Below are 24,167 nucleotides of genomic sequence, written 5' to 3'. Positions count from 1 at the left end.
GAGAGTCCAGAACAAGAGGGCATAACCTTAAAATTAGAGCTAGGGTGATGTCAGAAAACATTTCTTCACACAAAGGGTAGTGGAAATCTGGAACTCTCTTCCCCCCCCAAAAGCTGTTGAGGCTTGGGGGTCAATTGAAAGTGTCAAAACTGAGATTAATAGATTTTTGTTAGGTAAGGGTATTAAGGGTTATGGAACCAAGGCGGGTAAATGGAGTTAAGATACAGATCAGCCATGATCTAACTGAATGGCGGAATAGGCTCAAGGGGCTGAATGGCCTCTATCTGCTGCTATGTTCCCATTCATGCTGCTAACAGCCAAGGCTCCCCTCACTCCTGCAGCACCAGGGATGGCGTCAGGACCGTCCAGTCACAGGACTCCGCGCTCGGGTCCGACAAGTGTGGTCAACCCCACACCCGGGGAACGGTGCAGCCCGAGGAGGAATCCACAACTCTGCTCACACACGTCACAGCCTGCCTTACACGTCACAGCCTGCCTTACACGTCACAGCCTGCCTTACACGTCACATGGCAGAACAGGGGCTTCCCCCACACCCACAGTCGTGCAAGGACGAGCCCTGCTGCCCGTGTGTCCAGGAAAATGTAGGGGCCCCAGTCCGAACCTTTGCGAGGATTCCACCTCCCCCGCTATTGCCTCAAACGCTCCGCATTCACAGCTTCTTACGGTGAACGTCAGCTCTCGTTAATCAGGGAACACTCCCAGATTATTCAGAACACGGCTCTGCTCCTGTATATGTGGCATCGACTATCAGCCTGGGAGTTCCCGGACATGCTCCAGACCCAACAGCCATCATTCCCTTTGACTCATTCCAGGCACAGCGATTATTAACTAATCTTAATTTTACCTTTAAAATAAATGAGAATGAACACGGAACGGAACACAAGGCTTTAAAAACAAACCTAGGTTATAAAAACGGGTGTTCTGTATCTGAACGAAGATCAGTCTGTTATATAACTGCGCAGTGTCTGTTTTTACTGAAGTTAAATTATTTTAATGATTTGTAAGTAAGGTTGGGAGCAGGGCTTTAGGAATGGATTTGATGTATTGTGCCACTGGTTGATTACATCGATCAGGCTGCTGCTACCCTGGACACGCACTGGACACGCGCTGCACATCTGCTGCTACACTGGACACGCGCTGCACATCTGCTGCTACACTGGACACGCGCTGCACATCTGCTGCTACCCTGGACACGCGCTGCACATCTGCTGCTACCCTGGACACGCGCTGCACATCTGCTGCTACCCTGGACACGCGCTGCACATCTGCTGCTACCCTGGACACGCGCTGCACATCTGCTGCTACCCTGGACACGCGCTGCACATCTGCTGCTACCCTGGACACGCGCTGCACATCTGCTGCTACCCTGGACACGCGCTGCACATCTGCTGCTACCCTGGACACGCGCTGCACATCTGCTGCTACCCTGGACACGCGCTGCACATCTGCTGCTACCCTGGACACGCGCTGCACATCTGCTGCTACCCTGGACACGCGCTGCACATCTGCTGCTACCCTGGACACGCGCTGCACATCTGCTGCTACCCTGGACACGCGCTGCACATCTGCTGCTACCCTGGACACGCGCTGCACATCTGCTGCTACCCTGGACACGCGCTGCACATCTGCTGCTACCCTGGACACGCGCTGCACATCTGCTGCTACCCTGGACACGCGCTGCACATCTGCTGCTGCGCTGCACATCTGCTGCTACCCTGGACACGCGCTGCACATCTGCTGCTACCCTGGACACGCGCTGCACATCTGCTGCTACCCTGGACACGCGCTGCACATCTGCTGCTACCCTGGACACGCGCTGCACATCTGCTGCTACCCTGGACACGCGCTGCACATCTGCTGCTACCCCCTGGACACGAGCTGCACATCTACTGCTACGCTGGACACGCACTGCACATCTGTTTGCGGTGGAATAGTCTGAAAGCCAGTGGGTCAGTAGCTGCTCAGCAAGCTCCAGTGGCCAGGTACCGGCGGCTACCTGCAGCTCTTGAATGCGCCTCTGGTAAATCTTAGCATTGTTGCCATTTCCCATCTGAAAGAAACCAAATAAGGACCTCGCCTGGACAGAGAGGAGAGAAGAAAAAGAGTGCAAACAGCAAAGAAAGATCAGACGCAAGCAGTACATTACTGATGAAAGACTATTGCTGCAGCTTTCAAAGCAAGGAGAGAACCAGCAAGAGATTTATAGGGTTCATTCTGTGATCCAGCGCTCCTAGTGAACACATTTCAGGAGGCGGAGGTGCACAGCCTTTGTTTTTCCATCCGTTGTCTTGGGAAGTCCTGGGCTGTGAACCTGTGGTTTCCCGAGATGTGCTCCCTGGGTGTACTGCCTGATCTCAGAATCTCCCTGGAGATTTTTGTCCATTTCTACTGCCTGTTCTTGGGTAGATTTAGATGAACCAGGAATGCCTTCACAATGGCTGTAATGAGCGATATGATTACGGACATTAAATGTTTGCGTGACAAGAGAATGTAATTCTTTAGTATTCAGCCTCTTCCCAAATTCTGGCCCAGATATACCAAAGGATTAACTCACAGCACTAAATTTTCAAAGAAACATAAAATTATTGTAAAATCCAGAGTATAAAATTCACACTCCAACTTTATGCTGCTGTGAGAAGCCCTCCACTCACAGCAGTCCCCAAGTAGCCTCTCTGTATTTAGAGTATATAAACATTGTACAAAGTGCAGCTTACACATAACTAATTCTATAGTATTAGTTATTGTAAAGCTGTGAATCCTTGGGCTAGGGTTTGTGCCCGAGTCCCCAGTGCTTATCCGGTCCAGTCCCACACTAATGCGGTTGACTCTTAACTGCCCTCTGAAGTGCCCTAGCAAGCTACTCAGTTGTATTACAACCTTCTCAGGGCAACTAGGGATGGGCAATAAATGCCAGCGATGCCCACATCCTGAGAGTGAATTAGAATTAACAAAAAGGATTGTGACACTTTGATTAATCAGTGTCACAATGTGGCAGTTTAGCCAATTAGGAAGAGCTGTTTCAATCCAATCAGTCGACGGTATAACTGTTCTCCAAGAGCTGTACCTTCTGCTTTGTGTAGAATTTAAATCTGTTCAGAAGAGATTTAAAATCTGCACAGAATCTCCAGTGTGAAGAGAACTGCAATGAGGTTCAGACTGGGCAGATAGGGTATCACGTACATTTGTGAGTTGATTGCTTCAGATGTGGACACTGGGGCCATTCCTATCGCCCTACCTGTGGCATTGAAAGATCCAGCTGTTTTGAACTTTTTTTTTGCCACTGGATCCTTCCAAGCTCCCAACAGATGTTTGCCAGGCCGTACCATTTCTGCCAGCAAATTTGTTTCTGAAAGCAGTTTCTGCATTGTTTGTAAACAAATTGGGGCAGAGAATCTTCATATTTTGGAAGGCATCAATGGTCTAATTTTCAAATTGACGCTTAACTGAGATTATTGCTGCTGTTTATATGATTCAAGATCCTAACTGTCTTGTGCAGGAGGAATTTTGTGTCATCATGATGGATGATTCAGTAGAGAGTACTGGCAGAATGTGTCTCAAAACCAAACCTATCAAAGCGCACTTCACCCATAAACTAAAATATGACCCTTCTCCAAAGTGAAAAGTCAAAATAAACAAAGTTGTAAATAAGAAGCAATAACAGTCTGCATTTTCATGAGCTTTTCTGATCAGTAATTGCTTGAATACATCACTGACACACTATACTCCCACAACATTTGGTCCTCTTTCATTTTATCTATTCTTTGATGTCATTTGCCACGGACCTACAAATTCACTGGAGGAAAGCAGTTATTTTCAGTGCTAGTTTGCCTTGGTATAACTCCACCATTGACCAACAGTTAGTGGCAGTGGACCAGTAGAGCTGATGGGATCAGCGGGGAGTCAAAAAGGATGGCTCATTCGGGCAGAGGGGGACAACTTAATTGTATCATCACAAGCGGCAACATTAGTCGCACTGTATCCAGGGATAACCGGAGTTGCCCATCGAAATGAAGACACCTGGTCATTCATCATAGCCTGACTAACCCATTACAATTCTCCAGGATTATAAGTGCACTTTATAAGTGAATAAGGTCAGCGGTACCTGTGATGGTAGTTCTCCTCCATGCTTCTTCCATGAGAGCATTGGCGAAGGCTGTCCCCCTGCTCGACAGTACAGCCTAACAGTATCGCCCTCTGGGACCTTTATCCGCTGTGGACTAACCTGTACCTGAGGCAGGTTACCGCTACCTACAGAGACAAACAGGACACATTAAACCTTCCCTCCTTAAAAATTCAGATATACAAATCGATATTGAGTAAGAGTCACCGACCTTGGAATTAAAAGGTATAAAACGATAGAGGCAGGGTCTTCTTCCAAACAGCTATCGTTGAGAGACTCATAGATTCTTAGATTACCTCAGATTGTTGCATTTAGATTGCAGTAATTTTTGTTTCCTCTTTTTAAAGACAGGTAAATTATAAAATGCATAATTACACATGGTAGGTTTGATATCTCTCCTTTTAATTTAGTTCAATCTGTATATACAAATGTATAATCATATAAAACTGGAGGTGGTCCATAGGACACTGGCCCTTTAAGAGTTTGGCATCTCAGAACAGATTTACCCCAAGCTTCTGTTATATGTAGGGGCTTATTCAATACTTGTGAAGGGCACCATAAAAGAACACACTAAACACAATAAGCTCAAACTCAGATGAGTAACTGAGAGATGGGCAAGAGAAACATTTGTTTAAGGAGGTTGGGCCACATTGTGGTTCTCTCTATGAACACCCTTGACTCCCTTCACAATGAACATCAATAACAGAACTAAATTAAACTGAAGAACTGTTTGCTGGGGTGGGGGGTGGGTAGCAGCAGAACAAGAGGAAAATTGCTGAGTTGCACAAGAAGGCTTGGTTGGTGGGGGAGGCAAAATCAAGGGAGGAAGAACTGCTCTGGTCAAGGTACGGAGCAACAATGTAAATGTGTTCTTTTTAAATGCATTACAATGTCACTGGACTCAGCAACTAGAACAATTGTTCCTTCCAGTTACTGTAAAATATACTATAAAGTGACAGTGTCCTCCAGACAATGGCCCATTGTATGTGGAGGTTGAATGATTGAGGAAGAGTTATTAGGAACGTAGGAACATAAGAACAGGAGTAGGCCATTCAGCCCCTCGTGCCTGCTCCGCCATTTGATAAGATCATGGCTGATCTGTGATCTAACTACATATACCTGACTTTGGCCCATATCCCTTAATACCTTTGGTTGCCAAAAAGCTATCTGTCTCAGATTTAAATTTAGCAATTGAGCTAGTATCAATTGCCGTTTGCGAAAGAGAGTTCCAAACTTCTACAACCCTTTGTGTGTAGAAATGTTTTCTAATCTCGCTCCTGAAAGGTCTGGCTCTAATTTTTAGACTATGCCCCCTACTCCTAAAATCCCCAACCAGTGGAAATAGTTTCTCTCTATCCACCTATCTGTTCCCCTTAATATCTTATAAACTTCGATCAGATCACCCCTTAACCTTCTAAACTCTAGAGAATACAACCCCAATTTGTGTAATCTCTCCTCGTAACTTAACCCTTGAAGTCCGGGTACCATTCTAGCAAACCTACGCTGCGCTCCCTCCAAGGCCAATATGTCCATCTGAAGGTGCGGTGCCCAGAATTGCTCACAGTACTCCAGGTGCGGTCTAACCAGGGTTTTGTATAGCTGCAGCATAACTTCTGCCCCCTTGTACTCCAGTCCTCTAGATATAAAGGCCAGCATTCCACTAGCCTTATTGATTATTTTCTGCACCTGTTCATGACACTTCAATGATCTATGTACCTGAACCCCGAGGTCCCTTTGGACATCCACAGTTTTTAACTTTTTACCATTTAGAAAGTACCCTGTTCTATCCTTTTTTGATCCAAAGTGGATGACCTCACATTTGTCTACATTGAATTCCATTTGCCACAGTTTTGCCCATTCACCGAATCTATCAATATCGCTTTGTAATGCATTACAATGTTGCCTTCATATTTTCATGGAAATATTATTCAAATGGGTTTTAATCTTCAACCCTGGCCTAATTTTCAACGAACAAACAACCTTTTACCCATCATTTCAGGATGGTGAAGGCAAAATACAGAAATTGTTATCCTCGTTTGACTTTGGATCATTGTGGAGCTTGGAGATAAGTGAATTAAATCAGACTTAGCAAAAAAAAAACTAATGATCTGGATTTTCCAGACTGATGTTAGTGCAACTTTCAAGTTATGGGGCTTTTATTATCTGATTTACTATTTTTTTCCTTGATAACAAAAATGACTGAACCAATTTCTGATGATGCATGGTGTCATTTTTAAAATTAAACAATTGCCAATGGAATATGTCCATCATCAAAAAGATTGTGTCACTTTTGACTGGACCCTGTTGATTGAGTGGTTTACTTAATTGGTTTGTTCATTAACGGACAAATGTCAGACTCAAAACATCCACTCATAACCCTCTTGGCAGGACAATAGTAGTTAGAATTAGTATAAGGCAAATTGGTTCATCTGGTCTACATGTCAGAATAGAACTTATTATTAGTTTACAAAAAGATTTAAGAAAATTAATGCCTAGTCTTAGTTTTGTGGAATAAATTTCATGAGACCATAAAAAGATAAACTTGTGTGTAGCAGAGACAACAAGAGGCATCCCCTATGATACTTTCTGAAGATTGGTGCATTGGGAATTGTTCAGCATCTTAACTGGCTTCCATACAGCGGGTTTTTAAAATAGGATGTTACAGACAGCAAATCCATGAGGGTTGCCACAGCAACACAAAATTGGGGCAGGTTGTCCAAAGACATGAAGAAGGAATGCAGACAGTTTTGGTTACACATTTTAGCCGTGTTATGGCAGACAGTCCACAAGATCAACAATACTCATTCCCTTTTATAATGGCCACAACAGATCTACTCAATCCAAAATAGACACCTAATCCCCATTTATGTATATCAGCACTGCCCGATTGCACAAGAATTTTTCTGCAAATGTAGTCATACCCTCCACCCCGCCCCTTGGGTGGAGAAATTGGTAATGATGTTTTGGCCTCAGCTGTTGTCCGTTAGTCCAGTGAAACTTGCTTATGACATTGTTTTATAGTAGTGATAATGATGTTATCATTGATGTTTTTTAAGATACTGAGTGTCTATAATTGAATTGAATTTTCCGTGTAAGCCTGTTTTTCATATCTTACTTGGACTTTGTTTGATGTGCCTTATTTCTTCCAATTCTGCTGCCCGTTTCCCAACTCGCACAAAGTCCCGTTCACCCATCGCCCCTGTGCTCACTGATCTACATTGTCTCCCGGTCCTGCAACATTTCAAATTTAAAATTCTCATCCTTGTTTTCAAATCCCTCAGTTGCCTCACCCCTCCCTATCTCTGTAACCTCCTCCAGCCCTACAACCCTCTGAGATCTCTGCGCTCCTCCAATTCTGTCCTCTTTTGCACCCCCATTTCCTTTGCCCCATTGGTGGCTGTGCCTTCAGCTGTCTAGGGCCTAAGCTCTGGAATTCCCTCCCTAAACCTCTCTCTCCTCCTTTAAGATGCTCCTTAAAACCTCTCTCTCTTTGATCAAGCTTGTCCTAATATCTCTTTATGTGGCTCAGTCTCAAATTTTAGCTGATAACTTTACTGTGACGAGCCTTGGGACATTTTACTACGTTAAAGGCGCTATATAAATGCAAGTTGTTGTTGCTGTTGTATGCTGGGAAGTGAGTAAACAAAATTTCACGTGTTTCATTCTGTGCTTTTTGCTTGGAATTTTATTTTCAACAAATTCATACAGGACTCAGAATCTGAGTGTGACAATTATTTTGCCAGCACACATTCATCCCCTCCTTGCACAAAATAAATCTGTTTGGAGAATAACTTTAGTTAAAACAGTGCACAGGAGCATTAGTGGGAACAACAGCTGTTATGATGTCAAAACGGCTGTGCCTCAAATTAATCTTCATGGTCTGTGTCACTAACCTGATTGAGTACAAGACAGATCCTTTATGGCAAATAGCAAGGCAATGAGAATGGAGCTTCAGTGGAATAAATTATAGAAAAATAAATATAGTGCACAAGAGACTACAGAAATATATTATAATATATTATTATAGATCTGGTGAATGTCACCTGGGGTTGTAACTGATGCATTTCTTTACAAGTAACCTTTTGGTGTGTTGCCAGTGAAAAGGTTGGATATGGTGCTTCTACAGCAGGTTCCCTTCAGTGAGCAGAACTCAGCCTCTCATCCTGTACAAGTACATCATCCATTACATTAACCCGCTCGCTACTGATAATATAACTGGGCCTGATTTTAACTCCAGGCTCTGATCTCTATTCCCATGTCATGGTGTAATTGCGGCCACTGTGATGTTTATGACTTTTTATAAAGTCATGGCATTGAGAAGACGTCAGAGGGCAAGATTGAGGCCACCATACAGAGTGAGAATACTGCACCAAATTATTACACAAGGGCAGTGCGAATTGAATGTGTGTGTAAATGTGGGATATTTAATTTGGGGATTGTGCCCATGATCTAGTCACAGTCACTTTCCAATTATGAAACATGTTCTTGGCTGAGTTGTTAGTGATTGGGGCAATTTATAGCTAATACATTTTTGTAATTCATACAATCCGTGGAAAGCCTGAATTAAGGATTGCCGACCCCCAAATATCCTTTCAATTGTGCGGCTCCCTCCTCCATCAAACACAATGATTCACAGGCCCTCACTATCTTATCCAAGTCGCCACACTTCATGTGTGAGCCCAGATAGGTGGTGGAATCGTGGTCAGAAAGCTCCAATCTTTCTCCTCGCTAGCTCATGGACACTGAGGTCAAATAGAGTGGTCACCTGACTCAGCACAGACCGAGGATTAAAGGGACCTTCCTAGTTTGTTTGGCTCAGTATCCCAGCTGGTGAGTCTCAGGGGAGGCTCATTAATTGGTTGCACAGTGACATGGTTTTCAGGGTGCACTTTACGATGGATAACATGAAGATGTCTTGACTGAAATTTAATTTGGTTCCTACTCTGCACGTAGAGAATGGTCGTGTCAGTGTGGTGTCCAGCGCTGTTTGAAGCTTTGCAGGAATACTCTGCTTCATCTGAACGCTCCACAGCAACAATTCGAAGAAGTCCGCCCTGAATTACTGCATTTGGCGAAATAATATTACCTTGGCCCCCTGAAATATAGAAAAGAAAAAATGAGATAATTGCCACAATAATCAATGCATGGACGAGATTTTTCTAGTAGTCAGACCAGGAAATTATTTTAGATTTTAAACAGGTTGGAAACAGATTAATATAAGGCACATAATATTTAGTAGAAATTACCCTTCCCCTCTTCCAATGAACTACCTATGCAAACTAATTACACCCTCACCCATCCAGCTGCAGCACCACCACAAGTGAGATGGTATCATTACAGCGTGACAGGTTTACATAGGCAGTTTCCATTCTAAATGTGGACATAGGGATTTATAATGGAAGTTATTTTCTCCTTTTTAGGTCGATTGAAGGAGCTTTCCAGTCTCATCGCTCAGATGGTGGCCAACTACCAGCTCCGCCTTTTTCAATGCAGTCTGTGTGAGAAATTACAGGCCTGCTCCACTGCACATTGGCGTCTTACTTTTTGCAAAACTAAGACCTGGTGTTTCTGGATGTAAAAAAAGTCAGACCCTGAAAGCTCGGATGTTAAGCGATCTCCAACTCATGCTCTGGTTTGCCAGAACAATAAGGGGTTAAAACAAAGTCTACATTTCTAGTAATTAGCTTAACATTAGAGCCTAGAAATGAGTGTTACATATGACATTCCTCTTTCAGCATTCTAACAGAGTCATTAAACAGTTTATTTAAATGAGTTAAAGCCTCCCTAATATAGCAGACCAAGGGGTTTAAGTGTTCCCAAGTGCGGCAGTTTTTAGACTTGTATAAATTCCTTGCAAGTGTCTGTACAGGCCTCTGTGTAAATTCATTCAGGACTCTTCAAAATTTTTCATTCAAATTTTCAAAGTGTGTGCAAACCTGAACGCCATTAGATTCAAACAGGGAGTCTGGAATGGCTGCTGTGTGGTTGGTTTGTAATCGTGACATTTAGCATGCATTTCCCAGATATTACTGAGTTGCATTTGCACTGTGGTCAAGAATTGGTCTGGAAACTTTTGTGGTGAAGATTCATGTAAAATTACTGTGTCTGGTTTATCTTTTAAAAGAGAGGCTGCATCACAGAATGTCTCACTGGAATGAAGGGACCATTGTGTTTTATAATACCAAAGAATGCTTTGAAGATTGATCAAATTGCAGCTAAAGAAAGATGACTGGATTTCATCAAAATAAGTCACATTTTAGGCATTTCATAGCCCTGAGTGGGTACAATGCTGGTTTTCCTACCTTAATAGTCTTAGGATGCAGTTATAACGCAACTTTCACGTTGATAAGCAGCAGTTTCAGGTGTGCATGGCAGTAAAGTAGCAAGTTGGTGATCTGACTCCAGACTGCACCAAGGTTAGAGGTTCAAGACCATTGCCAGTAGGGACAGTAGGGAGTTCACACCAGCTGCAGTATGACTCCAGTCCAGTGCAATGACATATTTTAAAGGTGCACAGATGTTGGATTGGATCTCCTGGGATTTTGTAAACATAGTTTTCAAATGTTTTAATAAAAAGCAGATTTTTTTTCCTAACATTAGCAATTAGCCATCTGGGGAGTTGAGCTCTATGTATACGTCCAAGCACAGCACTCCCTTGTAATGAAATTTAGTGTGGGGTACAGTCAGCAGTATAACTTTTGTCTGCTGGTTGAATGCTACAGATACCAATCTTGGACGGGCAGATATACCTGCCACTCGCACCCATCCACTAGATGAATTTCCAGCCAAGTGAAATGTTTGGGAGCCAACAGCTCAGGCGGTGGCAGCATGGGCAGAGAGGGAAATCAGAAGAATTGATCCTATTTTGTACCCTACAAGCTTACCCGTCATTGCTTGATGCCATGCTTGGAGAGTAATGAAACGGAGACTTCCTCACATCTCAGGCAATTTTTTTTTTTAAAAATCGGTTTCACCAAAGCCATAGGGGAGGCCCTGGGAAACGAAAGGCATTACCTCAACCAGCTGTCTGCCAAGACCAGGTCTCACCAGACGCTGTATTCCACTGGCAATTCCATCGGTACTTGGGGGCCATGGCAGCTGAATTGTGGAAGCAGAAGCAGCATCTTTTCTATTCTGTGCTGACCTCGTCCGCGGGCCTTTTGCATCTTGACACAAAAAGGGAGGTCCTCTGCCTCGAAAGGCAACACATTGAGCTGGGCTTCGTGTTTTAAGAGCCATCAGAATAGCCTTCGATAGCGATTTCTGTTTGATCACCGAAACAAATTTTCCCAGTCAATAGGATCGTCAAAGGTTTTGCCTGTATGTTCACAGGCAAACCTGGTGTCTTAGGCACTTCTGCAGAACTGAACATGTTGGGCAGCTGATCTGACCGCTTTGTTCAGGAGTCTCAATGGTGGACTATTGTAGCAGTTTAGCTGTGTGGACAATGTTATCCATGAAAAATCCGAGAACCTCCATCAATTGCAAAGGTTTCAGCTAAGGCATTGTCAATTTGACCCAGTGGCCCTGATAAGCCATCTGTCCCATTGACCCTAGACATTCGCTGCAATTATCTATTTTTGTGGATTCTCTGCCTGGTGGGATGTGGGTTTGTTCTGTGTGGAGATTTCTCATTTTCTGAATGCAGAAAGTCACATAGAAAGTCCATAACAAGCTGAGTAAAAAAGAGGATTCTCTTCAGCTAGGGGCAATTCAAAATAGGGCGTTAGACCTGGGTGGGACAGTGACAAGTTCACCTAAACGCTCCCTAACCACTCTTCTTGGAGAGATGAGAACCTGGAAATGTATGAAAAATGTTTAAGTTCATTAAATGAAGTCTCTACTAGAGTTAAGAAACTCAAACCCCATTTGGCAGTGGATAAGAGAATTACAAGAAATGTGCACAAGTACAGGGGCTAAGGATTATCCTCTCCCTTGCTGTCCTGAGCAAAAGCTTAATTCACCTTACCTTCCCCCTCCTGCTTCTCAGAGAGTCTGGGCTTCATTCCTGGCTTTTGGATAGGTCCAACTAGCTTTGGCTATCTTAGCCAAGCCCTATTAGGCACCAAAGAGAAATTAGTGATGCCGACCAGTGCTGGAATTGGCGTCACGTTGGCATGGCAACCCATATGAAATCTGTCATATGGTCAGAGATTATTTTAAAGATAAACTTAGGTAGGTTCTAAGAGGAACATCTTCAGTTGACAACTTCTCCGTGTTTAGAAAAAGATTTGCTACTTGAGATTGGTAATGTAGTGTAGTGGTTATGATACTGGACTAGTAATGGAGGGGCTTGGACTAACAATCCAGAGAAAGTGAACTCGAATATCACCATGGCAGTATGAGAATTTGAATGCAGTTTAAAAAAAATCTGGAAATAAGAAGCTGCGGTTTTGAAGTTAATGTCCACTGGGGAAAGATGCCTGCCATCCTTACCCGGTCTGGCCTATATGTGACTCCAGTCCCACACCAAAGTGGTAGATTGTTAACTGCCCTCTGAACTGGTATAGCAGACCATTCAGTTGTATCAAATTTGGGCAACTAGGAATGGGCAATAAATGTCGGTCTTGTCAGCGACACCCCCATCCCCAATATGAATTTAAAAAAGCTTTGTGTGAGACTCTGCTGTGAATTCTATCTCATGAGCTGGGTCAGTTTGGATTGGAATTTAAACTGATGCTGATTGTGAGTAGTTGCATTTTACTCAAACATTTTGATGTTTTAGTCATGAATTTTGTTCTGGTGACAGGGCCACTAGAAGGACCAAGAAGCCCAAAGGCATTGTTACTGCCCTGGGAGGAGTCTAAGTGGGTCCCAGATGACCTCATTGACACCCCCCTGGTCTTTTTAGGTAATCATTTTATTGGCTTCATTTCTGGATCACTCAGTCTAAGGTTTGAACTTGGGTCTCTCAGTTGAGAATCCAAGATTTTAGTGTTGCAGCTACCAGACTTGATGCTAAGTCCTTGTATATTTAGGACACTTGACTTTTACCACTCATATTAATATGATTTACTATTCTACAAAAAGTTTAGTCAGATTTGAACCATGACTTCCAACAATAGACCAATTATAACTTTACATTACTGAAAGGCCAATATAATTTTGATGGAATAACATACCAAACCATTCCAAGGTCGGAGGAGGGTTCCCAGTCGCAGTGCATCGGAATTCTGCAGTCTGCCCCTGCTTGACTGTAAGGATGGGAGGCTCGATTGTCGCTACAGGTGCTGATGCTATGGCAAGGCAAAACATAATTTTATTCTACTTAAATACTTCAATAACAATATTTTTGCGAGGCCATTCGGTTTGCTTGGAACTGTATGAAAGCTCTTCTCCCACTCTCCATTGTCTAGACGGGCTAGTGAATGAGAAATCAGGTACGTCCATTAACTGAGTAAGTAACATTCTTCAAATAATAAAAAGAAATGGTTCAGTGGCAGACCAGTTTAAGAAACAGGACATGCTTTTAATCCTGGTGTTATCAGACTACAGATTGCCGCGGTGAGGAGTACAGTGAAACGGTAAAATATTGTTGGTTTACAGATGTACTGAATGAACCCCAACATCTACTTGTGTTCTGTTCAGATCAGAGTGGGCACAGACACTATTTATTAATGAATCAAGGAATCGAAGTAATGACTGATGAAATACATAACCTCTTACAACTAAAAGAGGGAACAATGTGTCCTGTGTGAATGGGAACGTTTTGGACTACAATTCAGAAACCAAACTTATGTAAGAACCAAGATTTGGAAACTTTGATCCTATTTAAATCTTTGTATCATGGGGTAGTCAGTGATTGGATTCACAGATTCCTTGGATAAGAACAGGGAATAAAAGCATCTGTCATAGTTTATCCATTACAATTCACTTTTATAAATTCAACTGACCTGCTCGTAACACACCACGCCATGTTCAATTGTCACCTGCATAAGGTCTTGCACCAAGGAGGGCAGTGAAGACACCATTTCTTTTTATAGCTACCTTTTTTTTTTACTTTTGAGAAACGCAGTTAACCTGCACTGATTCTGAAAGATATTCCAATTCTGAGTTTAAAAAACTTGTAAAACAGTGCCTGGCGAAGATGCTGTGGGCAATCACCCAGGTGACTGACTGGATCCAAGTCATTTTCTTCACTTCTCACATTGGTTTACTTAGGGAAAGGATGGCAACAATTAATTTATTTTGTTTGATTAAAATAAAGCCAGTTTGAAACTTATGGCGATACCAGGTTATACTCAAAAGTCACAGATAGAAAATAATGGAACCCTCTAATTTTCCTGATCTTCTTGGCAAGCTTTCCTTCTCTTTTGAATTTTCCTGAGTCTTCATCAAACAGTATGGGGTCTTCTGCAATGTTCAAGTAGCACCTTGAGCTTCCCTTTTAGATCTAGGGACTTAGGAACAGGAGTAGGCCATTCAGCCCCTCGGGCCTGCTCCGTCATGCAATTAGATCATGGCTGATCTGTACCTCAACTCCACTTGCCCGCCTTTGCTCCATATCCCTTATACCCTTACCAACAAAAGTCTATCTATCTCAGTCTTGAAAGCTCCAATTGTCCTAGCATCTGCTTCTATAAAGCTTAACAGAAGTGTAGTGTACCCATTCTCTCCAGAACAACCCATAAAGGATCTGGAAACGGCATCAAACACGTGCACAGTAAGATCCAGATACAGCTTTAACTTGGGAGTTTTCCAAAAATTAAAATCTATATACGTTTTAAGCAGAACTGTTATTTACCCCATTTTTGGAGGGGTTACAGCAACCAGCCTAATCCTCTGACAAGCAAAATAGCATGGCAATGTTTCCATCAAATGGGTCCCAATGTATTTAAAGTTGGGCACTTAATTTATTACCTAAATGAAGTATCCCAATTAACAGGTTTCCAATTAATTGATTAATCTGCTCGATTTGTACGTGCTGGAACCCTCCCGTGTTCTACTGGTTAATGGAGCCAGTCACAGCAGTGCTTCTATCCTGCTGCACATAGCACAGAATCCTCTTGCTCACTCATTATATTGGTGCAATATCCATTATTGTTGGGGGTCAGAAAACCCCAAACCTCTTTGAGCCAGATATGCAGCGATGAGGGATATTGAATTCTACAATCTCAATCTCTAGTTTCCTTTTTATTCAAAGGACTTGGAATGGGATATTGAAGTAGATTAACTTTTACACTTGTGCAGTCTTCCCTCCTCCTATGTGTTTAGTATATTTATCCTATTTTTGCTTCCAGCAAATGTGCCCTTTACTTTGTAAATTTTGAAATTGTAAAGGATGTGGCAATGACTGAGGCACCCAGTGTCAGCATTAAGCATGCAGCTCAGGTGTAGCACAGTTAGATTTAGAGTATTCTCTACTCTGCCCCAACATTATTATACCCCCTACTGCAACAGTGTAATATTTTCCCATTTCCCACACATCCTGTGACCTCGCTGAGTGAGATTGCCAATTAGGAGCAGTTTTATACAAGCCTTTGGATTGGACTGGCCAAATTAATTTCACATACAACTTATCACTCAAAGACGTTCATCCCATCAGTCTGGGCTGACCCTTACTTAGCACTTTTCAATTTCCTCTTCACCTAGGATCCATCTGTACATTCTTCCTTCCTTCAAGTTTGTTTTCCGGATTTTCTTTCCCTAAGATCCTTTCATCCATATCTCACTCCAGCAGCTTTTGGCAGTAATTTGACTGCATTAAGAATCAACAGAATGCCAATTCCCATTCACATCTGCAACTGTTTATTGTAGCCTGTACCAAATCTGGCTATATTATTCCTATCATTAGCGGTTTATAGTACTCCAGTCACTGGGGAAGGTACCGAGGGTACATGCAATTGAGTGCATTAAACACAATTGATAGGTTTTCAAATAATATTGAAACAGTCTGAGTTGAGTTGGATAGCTCACCCTACTTACTGAACAAGTTCCAATGGAACAAAGTAGATCACTGCTACGGGCAAAGGTTTAAATAAAGAATCCTGGACAAATTATTGAGGTCTAAAAGGACACCATTAAAGTTTTCATTTGGCATTACTGAGGGTAAACTCCACATTATCAATAATTGGGGGCTGTCATTCCTCTAAACAATACTCCTGTACTACTTTATATTAAAAATAAGATACTGGAATCAGATTAGCTGCCTAAAAGCACAATACAGCTCTTAATCAGGTCAGGTCGACAGGATATCATGACCGTGCCGTTTAAAGACCTTGTCTGTTTTCAATTTCTTTAATTATCTGTGGAATTGTTGATTTTTGTATGGGATTTCCATTCCAGTCACTGAAAACCACCCAGGATCAGCTGAAAACATTAATACTATAATATTGGGCCAGATTTTGCTGTCAAAATAATGGTGGGGCTAATGGCGCTGGCTGTTATTTATGCGCAAATGGCACAGCAACTTCAGGCGAGGAACAGATGCGCGGTTAAACGCAAATATTCAAAAGTTGCTGTCCGAGTTGTGCCACTCCGCCTTTAGCTTCACGAAAACGGCATCTCGCCGTCTGCCTCACCATTGACAGGCATTGAAAGTCGTGAAGTTGCTGTATTTGCGCGGTAGATATAAACTAAACTCTCAACAGAAAGTTAAGTCTTGTCATTTCAGGTATAAGTATCCTTTTACATAAGAACATAAGAAATAGGAGCAGGAGTAGGCCATACGGCCCCTCGAGCCTGCTCCGACATTCAATCTTCGACCTCAACTCCACTTTCCCGCCTGATCCCCATATCCCTTGATTCCCCTACAGTCCAAAAATCTATCCATCTCAGCCTTGATTATACTCCATGACTGAGCATCCACAGCCCGCTGGGGCAGAGAATTCCAAAGATTCACAACCCTCTGAGGGAAGAAATTTCTCCTCATCTCAGTCCAAAATGGCCGACCCCTTATCCTGAGACTATGCCCCCTAATTCTAGACTCTCCAGCCAGGGGAATCAGCCTCTCAGCATCTATCCTGTCAAGCCCTCTCAGAATCTTATATGTTTCAACGAGATCACCTCTCATTTATCTAAACTCCAAAATGTATAGGTCCATTCTACTCAATTTCTCTTCATAGGACAACCCTCTCATCCCAGGGATCAATCTAGTGAACCTTCGCTGCACCCCCTCTAAGGCAAGTATATCCTTCCTTAGGTAAGGAGACCAAAACTATACACAGTATTCCTGGTGTGGTCTCACCAAAGCCCTGTACAATTGCAGCAAGACTTCCTTACTCCAACCCCCTTGCAATAAAGGCCAACATACCATTTGCCTTTCTAATTGCTTGCTGTACCTGCATGTTAACTTTCTGTGTTTCGTGTACAAGGACACCCAAATCCCTCTGAACACCAACATTTAATAGTTTCTCACCGTTTAAAAAATATTCTGTTTTTCTATTCTTCCTACCAAAGTGAATAACCCCACATTTCCCCACATTATACTCCATCTGCCACCTTCTTGCCCACTCACTTAACCTGTCTATATCCTTTTGCAGAGTCTTTGTGTCCTCCTCACAGCTTACTTTCCCACCTAGCTTTTAACGACATGATAAGTGTTAATTACTGCCAGTCAACCTGCGCAGTCTCATTGCTTCATGTATTAATTGTTGTTGGAGATTTTAAAAATGTCAAATTTAAACATTTTCTTCTGTCTCTTTTTCTCTCGCTCTTAATCCAATCTTTCTTTCCCTCTCTTCATTTCTCTTTCTGTACCTGATTTGACATTGAATTCACCCCCTCTAATTTACACTTCCTCCTCAGTCCTTACGCTGCTTACTTCTCAATCTTTCAATCTGATTGGTTCAAGAGATACCCAGTTGTTTGCCCTGTACACTCAGGTCCCAGATGCCCTGTTTCCTTCGCTGTGACGTCATCAGCTCGCACTTTAAGTAACATGCCACACAAATATTTTAAAAACCTAAACATGCAAGGGCAAGACTAACTAACGGCAGGTGGCATTAGACGCCCAGCCACAGCAAATTAGGGCCCAAGAGACTGACAATTTCTCTTCGTGATTTGGAATTTTTTGGGGGGGAAACCTTAAAGAATATGTAAAAAGTCAAGAAATAAAAGCTATCTGAGAACTAAAGCAACTTTCAAGAATTTCTGTCATTTGGACAAGTCCCCTTTATGATAAAAATGACAGTTAATGAGCAAAAATTAAACAAAGTTTAGCCATTCACAATGAATCAAAGTAAAAAAATGATAACAAAGTGGTTTTGGATGAAGAACTTCCTAGCAGTACCACACTGATGGTCTGACCCGACAATGCTGATGCAAACTGACAGTCTCAACAAAGCCATTAAGCCGGTTTTGCACTTTCTGTGCCAGCTCGGCAGCAGACGAGTTCAAACAATAACATTGTGTAAAGTAAGGGGAGATAATTCAGAATTCTGGCAAAAGGGCCTGCGATTACAGCCAGCTTTTTGAAAGCGTTATGGCAATAGTGCGAGGAGTCAGTTTTTGTTATTTATGCTGATGGATGCAATGAAAAGTGAGAACAGTCAGCAGTACGAGTTAACTCTCTTCAATCAGCATGGCTTTGAGTTCTCACCCAATTCTCCCACAGGCAGACTGTTCCCAGAAGTCACAGGTTTAGTTTCTGTAACTATTTTAAATTTACCTTAATCTAAAGGGTATCTTTGGAGCCAGACACTAAGATTAGACATTTTGAGGGGCTTTGTTTGATGTTGATAGTGATGAGGAGAGAAACGGAGCAGATTCACTGACATCAACGGGACGCAGATTTAGAAAACTGTGCCGAATCCAATATAGCAGAAAGATGATTGGGAATATTGTACTTTAGTTGCAATACCTATAAAAGCCTTGCTGTTGAAAAAAAAATTGGGTAAATTGAAATATATTTTCATTTCAAAGTTTTAAAAAAATGGAACGTGTTTTCCATTGTTGGGAACATAGCAACAGGAGTAGGCCATTCAGCCCCTCAAACCTGCTTCGCCATTCAATTAGATCATGGCTGATGTGTATCCCAACTCCATTTACCTGCCTTGGTTCCATATCCCTTAATGCTCTTACCTAACAAATATCTGTCAATCTCAGTCTTGAAATTTTCAATTGACCCCCCAGACTCAACAGCTTTTTGGGTGGAGAGTGTTCCAGATTTCCACTATCCTTTGTGTGAAGAAGTGCTTCCTGACATCACCCCGGAACGACCTAGCTCTAATTTTAAGGTTATGCCCCCTTTTCTGGGCTCTCCCATCAGAGGAAACAGTTTCTCTCTATCGACCCTATCGTAATCATTTTAAACACCTCAGTTAGATCACCCCTTAATCTTCTATATCCAAGGGAATAGAAGCCTAGTCAATGCAACCTGTCCTCATAATTTAAACCTTTGAACCCCGGTATCATGCTGGTGAATTTGCGCTGCACCCCCTCCAAAGCCAATATATCCCTCCTGAGGTGCGGTGCCCAGAATTGAACACCATATTCCAGATGTGGTTCAACCAGAGCACTATACAACCGTAGCATAACTTCCACTCCTATATATTCCTGGAATACAAAGGGGTGGAAGTTTTGCTACAGTTATATAAAGCTCTGGTTAAACCATACCTACATTTGATTATGATGTGGAGATGCCGGTGATGGACTGGGGTGGACATTTGATTAGCCTTTTTAAAATGATTTTTTTGTATTGTTGATGAAATTCAGTCTTAAATTTGCCTTTCACCGGTATAAATCTATTGATCAGGCAAAATCTCCCCTTCTGAAAACGTGCTATCTTACTCTCCTATAATAATTTAACTTGTGCTGTCACTTCCTCAAAAAAAAGTGTTACGGAATTATTATAAATCCCACTGTTATTGAAATTATGTTCGGTGGCTTGGGGTGCAGGACGGCGCTCGGTGGCTTGGGGTGCAGGACGGCGCTCGGTGGCTTGGGGTGCAGGACGGCGCTCGGTGGCTTGGGGTGCAGGACGGCGCTCGGTGGCTTGGGGTGCAGGACGGCGCTCGGTGGCTTGGGGTGCAGGACGGCGCTCGGTGGCTTGGGGTGCAGGACGGCGCTCGGTGGCTTGGGGTGCAGGACGGCGCTCGGTGGCTTGGGGTGCAGAATGGCGTTCCCCATAGTCGATAAATACAGCCTTGCCAACATCACTCACATCCCGAGAACAAATATTAAAAAATTATAACATTAGAAATTGCCATCAATTGACAATAAAGCAGATTGACGAATCAGATGTGCATAAAAATGTCATCGCATGCTGACCCAATACGGGGTCTGATATTAAAGCAAATGAATGATTCAGCCAGGTTCATGCACAAAACTTTGGGGAAAACATGCTAGAAATAGATCACAAGAAAATTGTCCAGTCTTCTGTCTGCATGCACTTTTAAAAAAAAATAATTCTACAAAGACACAATGTGTGTGAATTAAATGAACCCAATCAGACATCTCAATTGCATCTGTGATCGAGGACTAATGTTGGCGTACACACTCCATTTGAAAATACAGGGAGGATTGGGTGACAAGGGGCTGCTATTTTTGGAATGGTTCTTTTTAAATACATGTACTTTATCTCTTCACCTTGATGGAACCAAACAGCGAAAAAACTCATCCCCCAAAACACAGTGATGCCTTCTCAAGCAGAATAGTGCTCGCTCACCTGCTAAAAAGGGACAGGGCCTACTAGGAATGGATGAAAGTACCATTACTTTATGCGTTCACAAGGAGGTATGGCGGAACAAAGAAACTGCATATTCACAGATGGAGAAAGGGCGAGAATGAGGTGAAAGGTCTTACACGGCTTTTTAAAAAATATATTTTTATATTGGGTGAGGGAGATGACAGAATTCACTGTGGCACCAAATGCCATTTAAACTTGCCATTGGCCCTGGTCATCCTTTAAACGTTCCCCTGCTTGGCTTATGAAGAATGTATGCCAACACTGTAATAACTTTTGTAAGGGAACATTGAAGGTAGGTATGTAAATGAGAAACCGAGAGAGAAAGATTCCAGCAAAATAGGATACATCAACATCACACCATGCCAACTTACATAGTCTGTTCCCTTCTAGTGTTTCAAATGCCTGAAAATGGACCTGTGACGTAGCTGTGGAGTTAACATGTCAGATTAAATATCTAGCGAGTAAGTACCCGGAACATGCAGTGAGGACAAACATACCCCATTCTTCAATTGGTAGTGGAAGACCTGTAGCCAAATTTTAAAAAAAGTGCACAGCTTGATTCAGACCCTGGAACCCCTGCAATGATCATGTTGAGGGTGTTGTCATGCTAAGAACCTAATATAGAATCATAGAAGTTTACAACATGGAAACAGGCCCTTCGGCCCAACATGTCCATGTCGCCCAGTTTATACCACTAAGCTAGTCCCAATTGCCTGCACTTGGCCCATATCCCTCTATACCCATCTTACCCATGTAACTGTCCAAATGCTTTTTAAAAGACAAAATTGTACCCGCCTCTACTACTGCCTCTGGCAGCTCGTTCCAGACACTCACCACCCTTTGAGTGAAAAAATTGCCCCTCTGGACCCTTTTGTATCTCTCCCCTCTCACCTTAAATCTATGCCCCCTCGTTATAGACTCCCCTACCTTTGGGAAAAGATTTTGACTATCGACCTTATCTATGCCCCTCATTATTTTATAGACTTCTATAAGATCACCCCTAAACCTCCTACTCTCCAGGGAAAAAAGTCTCAGTCTATCCAACCTCTCCCTATAAGTCAAACCACCAAGTCCCGGTAGCATCCTAGTAAATCTTTTCTGCACTCTTTCTAGTTTAATAATATCCTTTATATAATAGGGTGACCAGAACTGTACACAGTATTCCAAGTGTGGCCTTACTAATGTCTTGTACAACTTCAATAAGACATCCCAACTCCTGTATTCAATGTTCTGACCAATGAAACCAAGCATGCTGAATGCCTTCTTCACCACCCTATCCACCTGTGACTCCACTTTCAAGGAGCAATGAACCTGTACTCCTAGATCTCTTTGTTATCTTCACTTGCAACAGAATCCGAATGATCAGACATCACAAAAAACAAGAGGGTGAGCAAGCTCAGTCATCCTGCAAACCGTCTGGAACTAAAATACATAGATTGGTTAATTCACCAAAGGGATTTGTACTTACAATCAGGATGTAAGATACTGAATCTTTTTTATCAGGACAGAATTTCACTGTATCAGGGGTTAACTAATTGTCCAGTAATGCTTCTTTTCAAGAAATGTTGAAAGTATCAAGAAGTTCAATCAGTTTGTCCCATTTATTCAAAGACCAAGTATACATTTTAGTCCCGAGGGTTACCTCAAAATAACTGCATAATTTGCAAGGCTAGTTCCAATTAACAATGGTTTTGAAAGGGCAACTAAGAGAACCAGTTACTGTTCAGATCAAAATTAAATGATTTGTATGGGTACAGTATCCTAGTGGTTACAGTACTGGACTAGCAGAGGTCCTGGGTTCAAATCTCACCATGCCAAATTGTGAAACTGAATTCAAAAAAATGTGATTTGTGGGCTGACACCAGTAAATGACCATGAAAGCTGTCGCATCGTCATAAAAACCCAACTGCCATCCCCACCGACATACTACATGGTTGACTCTTAATTACCCTCAGGACAACTAGAGATGGACAATAAATAGAGGCTCGTCCGTGTTGCCCACATCCCATGAACATTTAAAAAAATTCTGAAGCACCAGTTCTTATGATTAATGAGGTACATTTCACGTCTACTTATGCAGTAAACATTCTAAGTGTGTAAGGATGTTACGGTCAAGGAATGCTGTCTCAGAGTTACATAAATTCATTGGAACAGTGACTTTTTTTCATATAAATGGACTTTTACTATACGAGTTCACCTTGATAGGATCCACTGTACTTCCCAAGCAAAAGAATCTAGGAGTTGAAGGAAAATTGTAAGTGCTTGAAGAAAAATGGCAAACTGGTTCAGAGAACCTATACACTCTCTGTAACTACGTATAACCGGCACCTTCAACTTTCCAATTAAAGGTATGCCTTTCATTAAGGGGACACGCACACCCTCAAAATGCAGTCGGGTCCAATGAAAGCCCAGCAACATCGAGCACAGTTCTAGGTGCAAGGTCCGGTTTGTGGATATCAGGATTTATCCAATGTTGGGATAAATGCACAAAATTAGTGACCCTCTAAAGGCCAGGGCAATCAGAAGGAGTACAGAGTCGGAGAAGGGAGAGAAAGGCACAGAACGTCTGCTGAAAAGCAGAAGCAGTGAGAGGCTGAGCAGCAGAAACTGGAGGAGAGAAGAGGGAGAGAGGAACTGAAGAACAGGGAGAAACTAGAGGAACTGGAGGGGGTAGCAGGGAGAGACTAGAGGACCTGAAGCAAAGAACAGTCACAAGGAGGGTATGGGGGTATGGAAGTATGAAGACAAGGAAAGACCCATGGTGCAAAGGCGGTTAGAGTTGGATATCAAAAATGCTGCAACACAAACTACAGAAAGAGGACCCAGAACAGCAAAGAAAATTAAGTAGAGGCAACAAAAGCAAGAAAATGATTGGCTTATAATAGCACATTCGCAATGTCAGTTGAAAAGATCATTGCAAGATCAGTTAGCTTAAAAAAACTGCAAAAGGATAGAGATGAAATATCACTGTGAACTAGAAACAGCAGACACTTCATTAATGGAAGAACCAAGAACAATTTACAAAAGCATCTGACTTGTTTGTAACTTAAGCCATTATTGCTCTTCCATTTTAGTTTATACAAGGATTAGGAAAGGCCATTCTGCCCTTGAATCATATCCTCCCCACTAACCAAGTAAAATCTGCCCTTATTATGGACTTTCCAACCTACTCAACCTACTGAACAAGACCACAGGTAAATCTCCAAGAAATTCTCTCTGAACTACAACACAATCTTCAGACTACTAATCCTGCATTATAACCCACACTTTCTAGTCAGACCCACTGAAACAAAAACTGAGAATTCTAAAGACACTCAGTAGGTCAGTCAGCATCTGTGGAGAGCAGAAGAGAGGGGCCAATTACCGCCCATCAGTCTACTCTCAATCATCAGCAAAGTG

General features: G+C 42.5%; 1 protein-coding gene across 1 annotated transcript in view; it reads right to left on the bottom strand.

The window, feature by feature from the left end:
• hspg2 (heparan sulfate proteoglycan 2) overlaps positions 1-24,167 on the bottom strand; it is a 473,886-nt gene that overhangs the window by 135,431 nt on the left and 314,288 nt on the right. The window contains 4 exon segments of the mRNA XM_067970061.1: positions 4,124-4,269; positions 9,084-9,236; positions 13,264-13,377; positions 21,140-21,193. Of these exon segments, the coding sequence (XP_067826162.1) occupies positions 4,124-4,269; positions 9,084-9,236; positions 13,264-13,377; positions 21,140-21,193 (467 nt within the window).

The sequence above is a fragment of the Heptranchias perlo genome, chromosome 32, assembly GCF_035084215.1.
Source record: "Heptranchias perlo isolate sHepPer1 chromosome 32, sHepPer1.hap1, whole genome shotgun sequence".
NCBI lineage: Eukaryota > Metazoa > Chordata > Chondrichthyes > Hexanchiformes > Hexanchidae > Heptranchias > Heptranchias perlo.
Note: the sequence above shows the minus strand (reverse complement) of the source record. Positions and strands in the feature narration are given on the sequence as shown.